Genomic DNA, 10,304 nt, shown 5'->3' with positions numbered 1-10,304 from the left:
TAGATAGTGGTTGATTGCATAAATAAAGTTTCTCCCAATATAAGGCATTTTATATGCGCATTCAGCCGATGAAATAAATGAATACACCAGCTTAAAAAAAAAAAAAAAAGCGAACACCCCAGATGGGACTCGAACCCACAATCCCTGGCTTAGGAGGCCAGTGCCTTATCCATTAGGCCACTGGGGCTATATGTGAAATAGGTCCGTATTCTCACAATACATAGTATATTCCTTCAGGACTTACCCTCTGCTCAAATTTTTATCTAGAGTGAAGTAATAACATGTAATGTATGTTAATATGACTGATGGCGACATATGCGATATATAACATGCCTAACAACACCGGCTCTATCAATACTTTCATTTAAATCATTTTGTCTTTAAAACGGTTGCAACTTAACTCAATAGTAACAATAGCACTCACCGACTCGTTGTAATTTGCACGACGAGAAACTGTGAATTACAGGTAATAAAATCATCGTTTACGGCTACTGAAGTCATTGTTGGCTGATTAAAACCTTTCTTTGATCAGTGCTTGACTCGTGGTCATTTGATCTCTTTACTGATAATGAAATTATTTCACAGTTTGCTCAAACGAAGTCCACTGAAAACTCCCTTTGATCCTGACTGGTGACAGCTCTCTCCAAGCAGGAACCAGCCTCAGTTGTTTTCCTTCTTTCTGCCTCGCAGACTCCGTAGGAATGGTAGCCGGTTAGCTGAGAGGGCTGTTGGATTAACTTGTTAACGTTATCTGGCATTCGGTTGTTTTGTTAAAATAATGAATTTACTACCGTCTAATCCGCACGGGAATGGGCTCCTTTATGCTGGATTTAACCAGGATCATGGTAGGAAGCAGCACTGTCATGGTTTTTTTCCTCCCAAATAGAAATTGGCAGCGTCGTGGGTGCTAAGCTAATACTGCTAACCCGATATCTTTACAGATAATAAATTAACCTCAACATCACGCATTAACAACAGCTTTACATTTTCTATGCTTGAAAATGCCTAATACCATTATTGCTGCTCGGTTGTTACTTCAGAAACGTTAACTGAAAGTAGCGTCATCAACATTAAGTTGATGTTAGCTTATGTTAGCCAATTGGGCATCAGCTAGCCAGCTATCGTAGCTTTATTATTTTAAGCCAACACATAGGTCAGCAAACAAGCAAATATTATGTCATGGTCATAAAAATGGTTGTTACGTTATACACAACTATGTGTCAGACATATATGTGGTTTAAGTGTAAGTAATAACCATGTACAGGCAGCTACTAATGTAGGTGAACTTAGCTTCAAAGCTAATGTTAAATGCTAAATTTCCATCGACCATCAAAAGAACCGAACCTTGGTTATCACAACGGCTAGCATTAGCTACACTAAGTTTGATATTTACTACTGCCGTATTGGGCTACTTTTATGTGCTAATTTCTGAAGTGAGCCCTGTGTTTTTATTAGACTGCTATGTTTCATAAGTACAGAGAATATTTATCAGTAACGGTACATAGTACGTATCAGCCTTATTCAAATGTTTTTCGCTTTCCACCGTCATATTTACACAGGACGTATGTGTTTTTCTCGATTATCTAACTGATCGGTAGTTTAATTGAATTACTGGCTCTAGTTAGCCGTGTCTGACGTTAAGGTTAGCGGGACGTTGTAACGGTAAAGTGACTAAAGACCTTATATGACCCCTCAAAGAGCTGTGGCAGTCAACATTGCTGTCAACATTGGTCACGAAACGCTGTTCCAGTTTCATATAAATTCCACCCGAGGTTAATCATTTGTACTATGCTCCCTGTCAGCTCTGTGATGTTTAAAGGCTGCTCTTTTATCAGGGCCAGTTTTGTCAAACTAAAATGAGCTCTGCAGCGTCTTCATGTCGGGTGTTGTCAATACTTTAAAGGTTGGCGGTGCTGGCGCAATTTCACCTGAAAGATGCGTGTGAAATTCCCCTGATATGACAACAGCTGTTGATTAATGTTATCTGTGGTTGCTGATTCATTTCTGATTGCCGTTCTGTCTTTGTTCCTCTCTGCAGGGTGCTTTGCCTGTGGAATGGAGAATGGATTTCGTGTGTACAACACAGATCCTCTCAAAGAAAAGGAGAAACAAGGTAAGGAGATGTATAGACATTAACATTTACAACTGATCAAAAACCAGATTTGACATGTTGTCAGTGTTAACACTGCTCACTGTTAACAGCCAGAGGTTGGCCAAACAATACACAATTTTCTAGTAAATTGTGACGTTTCCTTTTAAATCCATAACCTGTATTATGAGAGGTAATTCAGAACTTATTGGGGTGAAGTGTTGGAGAATCCAAACTGCTGTAGTTCTTTGTAGTTGCTATGTAATTGTTATGCTCATATTCTTAATAAACAGCAGTGTGATTTAGATCTATTGAGAGGAGATCAAAGCAGCCTGTTTGATTCATTTATCTTATTATATTCTTTTAACTAGATGTCATTATCTGTTGACTACAGCCCTTTCTGTTGATACAAGAATGGGTTGGTCTGTGTTTTTGGGTGCCCTGCATGTTTAGTCTAATTTTATTTTTTATTTCCCTAAAAAAGTCTATAGACAGTGCAGTATTATGATGTTTAATCTGTTTTGGCTATTTGCCCATTTATTGAATAATGACAGGAAGACAGGAGCAGGAATTTGGAGTGATGGTACAGTTTTGTTTTAATGTATGATTCACATAATTGTTCTTATGTCTGATTCAAATAGCATATTTACTGGGGTAGTACTGTAAAAAAAACAGTCTCATTCATTGTTTGAATGAAAACATCCTGTTGGAAAAATGTGCATTTTGTGCTCAATAAGCTTTTAATGACACACGTATGACAGATAATTAACAAGATTAAGCAAACACTTTAAAATATGTATTCAGAAACTGTGGTAATAGAGCAATGCTCAGTGAGTGACAGCTAATTTGAGGTCCTTGCACTAAGCTTTTTGACTGCAGAAGAATAGTTCAAACCAGGCAGTTCTGCTGCATACAGGAACACAGCATTGTGACAGAAGTGCAACTCCCTAAATATGGAGGGATATAAGAGGAAGCTAAATATATGAGTCAGCACATGGTCTGCTCCAGAGTTACTTCTGTATTTCATCAGATGTAACTGTTGTAGGTAAGGAGTTAACAAATTACTCATTCACATGACCAAGAGAGGTCTTTCTTTTTTTTCTGTGCTGATCCACGTCCACTTTTTCAATGGAGTTCTTTACAGCACATAGAAATTCTTCCCTGCTCAGATTTGTCATTTTATTTTAGTTTACAGTCAGTTGTGATACTAGGAGCTACATTCTTTTCTTATAGTAATTAACAGTTACACTTGTTATTATTGATGCTACCAGCCAATGACTTTATCTTTCAGAGTTCCTGGAGGGCGGGGTTGGTCACGTGGAGATGCTGTTTAGGTGTAACTATCTAGCTCTCGTGGGAGGGGGGAAGAAACCCAAGTATCCAACTAACAAAGGTATGTTTTGCCTACGCAAGTTATCAATTTTGATGCAGCATCAACTGTAATGCTCATATTGGCAGGTCTTAAAAAGTTTAGTTTCCTCAAGAGGGGATTAAAAAGTCTGAAACTTTATGTGTACAAGTCTCGTGGCAGTATTGTTAGTTGTAAAATATTTTTGTGTCTGATTGTCAGGAAAGGTTACACACTTATAAACTAAAAGTGAGATTGGCATTACTGAGAGCTACATTAGCAAGGAGGCTTGTCCACTCAGAATGCATGTGTTAATTTTCGCAAAAACTTAAATTAATTAGAATAAGTTTAACTTGTTTGAAATGTGAATGCTGCAGATATTTGTATAAAACTAGTAGAACCCTTTGTTGCATTTTATCATTGTGACTCAATTAAATATTTTATGGGTTGTTGTTTTTTTTTTGGTACTCTAGTGATGATCTGGGATGACCTGAAGAAGAAGACAGTTATTGAGATTGAGTTCTCAACAGAAGTCAAGGCAGTGAAGCTTCGGCGTGACAGGTAAGGCTGAGATGGATTTTAAAACAACTTTGTAAGGCTGGTTCATCTGACCGGGGATTGTCCTCTCATTTTGGCACAAACATTGTGTTTAGAGATCTTTTGTGTCACACATGCATCACAAAAATGGCTCTCAGCTTAATCACACAGCAGTACAGTGGTAATGAGACAGGGACACGCAGTGATGTATTTTTCTTGGTATCTAAAACCTGTTGAATTGATCATTTGTCCAGCTGCCTGTGGGTTGATGAGAGTTGACTGGAGGAGTCAGATTAGTGTTACTGTCCTGTGAATGCAGTTTGAGTAGATTTTATTGACATTTAGTTAAAATTTTAGCTTCAGTGTCGGTTCTCCTTTGTTCTCAGGATTGTGGTGGTCCTGGATTCAATGATCAAAGTGTTCACCTTTACCCACAATCCCCATCAGCTGCATGTGTTTGAGACCTGCTACAACCCCAAAGGTCAGTGCACTCTGTTTAAACTCTGTTCTGTTCTAGACACTTAACTGAGCTCTTCAACTGCACAGACCAGGTTAATGCTGCAGTTTGAACATTGCCAGTATAAATGTGGCTCAGCTTTAGCAAAGCACTGGAACAGTAAAAAAACACATTGCTGCCGTATGTATTGTAACCAGCCTTCTCCCTCTTCCATCCTTTCTCCTCAGGTCTGTGTGTGCTGTGTCCCAACAGTAATAACTCTCTGCTGGCGTTCCCTGGGACTCATTCAGGCCATGTGCAGATAGTGGACCTGGCCAATACAGAGAAGCCCCCGGTTGACATCCCCGCCCATGAGGGAGCGCTGTGTTGCATCGCTCTTAACCTGCAGGGCACAAGGATAGCTACTGCATCAGAGAAAGTATGTAATGCTAGGATATTCCTTGTTGGGACACAGTTGTTCTTCAGTTGTTGTGTGGTTTGTTTCTGACTTGTCACTAATCCCTGTTTCCGTGTTTCCACAGGGGACTCTTATAAGAATTTTCGACACATCTGCAGGTCAGCTCATACAGGAGCTGAGACGAGGCTCCCAGGCAGCTAACATTTACTGGTGAGCGCTGATCAATAATTCTGCTCGCATCCATATTAACAGCGTTTGTCCTTTTGTTGATGTTTGTAAAATTAGATGAAAAACATAGCAAGACAAATATACAAATGATGTTTAAGGGGTATATTGCTGCACACATCTGCAGAATTGTCAAAGACGCTCACCTTCTTTTACCTGACAGCATAAAGCCAAAGCAGGCTGTGCTGTCAGCTCTTCAAGACAGTTGTTGTCTTATTTGCACTGGTTACACCTGCTCTCCCAAGACTTTCTGCAACCGTCACCAGAGTTTCTGCCCTTCCCGTAAATATGTACAGTGTATTGACAGGTTGTAGCTGCAGTGTGAGTTTCTACATTAGAGTTATGGACAGTCAGACCACAGTCTGAGTGCTCCTCTCCAGCACTCTCTAAGATCTATATTCGACCGCGTTCTTGCAGAGTCACTGTTAGAGTGTGAGGGAAGTGAAATAACCTCAGGAATTCTTTCTGTAGTGACCTAATGAAATGCTGTGTGTTTTCCAATCATGTTCCAATAAGTCTGAGATTGAGAGGAGAAGGGTTTATGGATGAGAGGGTACAAGTTATGGTACAAATTTCCCATTAGACTTTAAGTCACGGTTCACACATCGGTTAAATTAAGTTCAGTTTCATTTCCATCCATGATTTCAGTCTGACTGTCAATTCAAACCAAGGACCTTCCTGCTGCTAGGAGACAATAGTAACCACCGAGCCACCTTTCGATTTTAATTCACAGAATCAATACAAATGTAAACTGGACAACTGGAGCTTAAAACTCAACGAAATAAGAAGCATTTGAACAATAGGACTGAAAAAAAAAGACAATTAAAACTACAGCAACAGCAGATACAGCATATTTAGGGTTTTAGAGCATGACATGTAAATGTGCCTAATATAAAACACATGGCAATAAAACAGCTGCTTTTCTGATGATGGTAGAAGTTACTTGGTGATAGAATAGAATAGAAGTTGCTTTTAAGACAGGCTTCAGTCCAGGTCATCACCATTTGTGTTCAGTGAAACATTTGATACCTTTTGTGTCCTATTTGTGTTCAAGCTAGTGAGGTAGTTTGTCCTCAGTCTCTGCTGTGAGCAGCAGAGTTATAGAAACTGTCCCACTCATGAAGCTTGCTAGGAAATGCCATATTTTATTTTGTCCCTGTGTTGATCTGAATGAGTTATTTGTACACGACTGAGCTCATGAAAGGCTGCGATTTTTGCTGTAATCATTACGTCCATGTGTTCTGTCGTGTTCAGCATTAATTTCAACCAGGACGCGTCCCTCATCTGCGTGTCCAGTGACCACGGCACGGTGCACATCTTTGCTGCAGAGGACCCCAAAAGGAACAAACAGTCGAGGTTCGTTCTTGCACAAAGGTTTTTTTTTTCCTTCCACCCAAGTGATGTCACCTATCTGCTGAATAATAATTAAAACCAGTCCAATGGCAGAATGAAAACAGAGTGTTGATGTTAAAAAGTGAAATCTGACTGCTGTCCTGTCTGTCCTGGTTGTGTGTCCCTCTCTCTCTGCAGCCTGGCCTCAGCCAGCTTTCTTCCCAAATACTTTAGCTCTAAGTGGAGCTTCTCCAAGTTCCAGGTCCCCTCAGGCTCTCCGTGTGTGTGTGCCTTTGGAACAGAGCCCAACGCTGTCATAGGTGAGTCCAGTTATGAGGTGAATGATACTTTCTTTATAAGTGACCGTCTCATGAATTGTCATTGTCAAAACGTCATTGTTGCATTCACTTTTTTTTTTTTTTAACTCAAAGTACTTTGCATAATTGGGTTAACCAGTGGTTACAACAGCCTGTTCGATGGCTCACGTTCCCTCCCAGTAGACTTCATTATAGTGATATAACAGTGTTCCCAGATCTCTAAGCACTTTGATGGATTCAAACTACAAAAATAAGACCCATATTTTGACAACCCACAGCCTTTAGATCCAAACCTTGGCTTCAGAAAGTATTGTGTTGTAATTTTAAATGGATAAAATGGATATTTTTCCATCCATCTGCTCTCAATAACTCATAGTGATAAAGTTAAAATATGTTTTGTGAATGTTTTTCAAACGTATTAAAGATCCAATATTGAAACCTTTCATTTACAAAAGTACTTAGACCAAAATTCAGTACCTTGTGCTTTGAGATGAGATGTGGATCGTGACAGCGACAGTGACAGTTTATGGGCATCCAAAAAGCATTGGCCATAATAAATTTGATTCCTCCCTGTCTGTGCAGCTTACATTATTACAGTATAAAAAACAACAGACTTATCTGGTTTTCTGTGTCTGGCCTGCGTTATACTGCCGACTTATATTCTGCTTTTATATCTCTCCCTTTACCGAGCAGCCATTTGTGCTGATGGCAGCTACTATAAGTTCCTGTTCAACCAGAAAGGGGAGTGTTCCAGAGACGTCTACGCCCAGTTCCTGGAGATGACCGATGAGAAAATATGACCTTTGACCCATCTGCAGACTTGCTATTGCACAGGCTGTTTTCTCTGCTTTTTTTTCCCTTACCTTTTTTCTTTTTATTTCGGATGAAGCAGGAGAGGTCCCTTGTCGCACTCCTCCTTATCTTGACAGACTCTGTGAAGGAGCATCAGATGAAGGGAGGTCAAAAAAAAAGAGAAGCACAGGCTTTGGGGGAACCCCTAACGGCAGAGATGGACAGATGGGACGCACCGACAGGGATGCAGGCTTGTCTCTCACAGGCTCCTGAGGATGGTCTCTGGACAGAGGGACACACTCGCTGACTTTACTCCCAAACCAAACACAAGACAAAAGAGGGAAAGTTATTTTTTTTGAAAGGACAGCGTGCCGCTTTTTAAGACGTCTTCCGAGGAATTTTCAAAGGATGGCTATTTTTAATCGCGTAGATGATTCTGATAGTTAGAAGGATTGAAAATACTGAGATTTTTGTCAACTAACACCACCTAACCTAACTATAGGGAGTGCCTCTGAGACTGGAGAGAATCTGTATGTGTGAACATATTATTGTTGTCATATATACATATGTGTGTTTGTGTATATACCAGTGTACCATATTATGTGTTCACAAAGCAGGAACAGAATGAAGGCGACTGTCTCCACTTGGTAACACCTGGAACAGTGGAGCAGACTCTGACCCTGTGTTGTGAAACATCACATTAGTATTACTAGATTTTCTTATATTCACTGTATAAACACAATGAACTTCTAACCACATAGAACTGTACAGAGTAGTAGCAAACAGAAAAAATATGAACATGTATTTTTGTTTCAAGTCTTCCTTTTTTTTTTTTCACACATCGTGCAATATATGTTTTCCCTAATTGTTTTTGTTAAAAGTTTGTGACAGTTGAGTGCTTGTTGTTTCACAAGGAGGCTTAAAGACAGTTTGTCTTTTATTGGGAAATACAGCTATTCTCTGCCCTGCTGGTTTTTGTACTGATTAAACAAAGGAGATATGACGTATTTATTAGTGAGCTTTAGAGATGCTGTTAAGCGGATTGCGTTACCTTCAGACAGTAGCCAGGCTTTTTCCCTGGTTTCAGTCTTTATTCTCAGCTAGCTTTAGCTTCACATTTACAGACCTGAGCGGCATCAGCCTGCCGCATGTAACTCTCTGCAAGAAAGAGACTAAGCTTATTTCCCACGTTGAACTGTTTTTTTAAGAGTTTGTGAAATTTGAGAGTTTGTTTCCTGAACTGGAAAGTTTAACAGCCAAACGCACGCACGGTTTCCATCTTACATCACAAAAACATCGTCGAGTTAGGATGAGATTTTTTTTTTTTTTTTACACATTAACTCAGATCAACTGTAAAAGTATGAAGAAAAATGTTAAACTTGGTTCAAAACTGCACTTCCTGTTTAAATGTTAATACATCAAAAGCCCAAGTTGATTACGTCAGAATCTCTAATAGATGGTCAATAGTTTACTAATATGCTCTTCATTGGCCAGTGCATCTTTTTATGTCAAAGACAAACACTACTCTTTACTGGAAAGAGTAGTGTTTGTCTGTAATGCACATGTCTGTACACTGCTTCCCTCTGCCTGACATTAACAGCATTGATATATTCAGCTAATGCAAATCAGGGAATCTGAAGTGCTTTTTTTGAACCCAGTGGCCATAAACAGGACATCAGTTCAGTGTGGATCCACCACTATGGAACATGCGTTTAAGCAAAAGTGTATTCATGTATAATTAATTAATTTAATTTTCATTTGTCATGTTATTTGACAGCATTTTTAGTTGATTCAGTGCAAAAGCACGTTTCCTTTGTGTTCCTTTCTACATCCGATTGTACGTCTGCTGCTGGTGAACACACACAGCTCTGACCACAGTAGGAACGCTGCACAAACTGAAAAGCCAACTTGTTTCTGACACACTCAGAGTGATTGTAAAAATCTGCATTTAAATTTGTGAATAAAATTTAACATCTGCTTTTATAGAACACAACCTTTATGGGCGCCCTCATGCCTTTTATGCTGTGCAAACCAAGCGTAGCCTCTGCCATTTGTATTGAATCTGGGACTAATTGGATATGTCGTTCACTGCGGGGCTTAAGATGAACGGCCCCTTAAACATCTTAGAGGTCCTTAAAGAGAGATGTTTCCAAACACCAGTGAGCATGAACATACAATCAGAGCTGTATTTCACTGTTCCCTCTGTGAGCACATGGAAGTTACCTGGATATAACTCCTGGTCTGTGAGTACGCATGTAATTAATTGTACACTACCTTTATGCTCCTGACATTTCATTTTTAGCAACTATTACATCAAAGTTTTCATTTATTCTGTGAAGTATATCAACATGTACCAGATGAATTGAGACATTTGTTGAACATCTCCATGACTTTTCCTCTTGTGCCACCTTAAGGTTGACCTATGCAGTTTCGAGTGATGTGTCAACAGCTGCTGGTTGGACCACAGACTGTCATGAAGTTGTTCCTGTTCCTTCATCCCTGTCCTCAACTGTAAGTACTCTACTGGAGCTTTCACTTTTCATCTAGCGCCACCATCAGGACAAAGCTTTTACTTGTTCATCACTTTGATTTCTGACTAAAAACGACACTCCCATCAGGCTCAGCTACACTCTTGAGTTTAGTGCTGATCAGCGAATGTTAGCCTGCTAACATGCTAAACTAAAAACAATGAGCACAGTAATTGTGTCATTGTGAGCATCTTAGCAGTTAGCTGCTAGCATGGCTGTAGACTCTCAGTCTTTTAACAGTTACTTGTGGCACTTTAACTGTGGTTCACAACCTTTTTGACA

General features: G+C 39.6%; 1 protein-coding gene and 1 non-coding gene across 2 annotated transcripts; one reads left to right on the top strand and one right to left on the bottom strand.

The window, feature by feature from the left end:
• Positions 1-114: 114 nt before the first annotated feature.
• On the bottom strand, positions 115-187 carry trnar-ccu. The gene has a single exon. It is a non-coding gene; the product is annotated as a tRNA-Arg (tRNA).
• A 502-nt stretch (positions 188-689) lies between these two features.
• Positions 690-9,477, top strand: wdr45b (WD repeat domain 45B). The gene is made up of 10 exons (XM_041066675.1): positions 690-845; positions 2,039-2,113; positions 3,381-3,482; positions 3,911-3,998; positions 4,361-4,455; positions 4,659-4,849; positions 4,953-5,038; positions 6,308-6,409; positions 6,584-6,705; positions 7,396-9,477. The coding sequence occupies exons 1-10, from the start codon at positions 779-781 to the stop codon at positions 7,500-7,502; spliced, it is 1,035 nt and encodes a 344-aa protein (XP_040922609.1). The 5' UTR covers positions 690-778; the 3' UTR covers positions 7,503-9,477.
• The last annotated feature ends 827 nt before the right edge of the window (positions 9,478-10,304 follow it).

The sequence above is a fragment of the Toxotes jaculatrix genome, chromosome 21, assembly GCF_017976425.1.
Source record: "Toxotes jaculatrix isolate fToxJac2 chromosome 21, fToxJac2.pri, whole genome shotgun sequence".
NCBI lineage: Eukaryota > Metazoa > Chordata > Actinopteri > Toxotidae > Toxotes > Toxotes jaculatrix.
The sequence above is the reverse complement of the archived record's forward strand: the minus strand, read 5'-3'. Positions and strand labels throughout refer to the sequence as shown.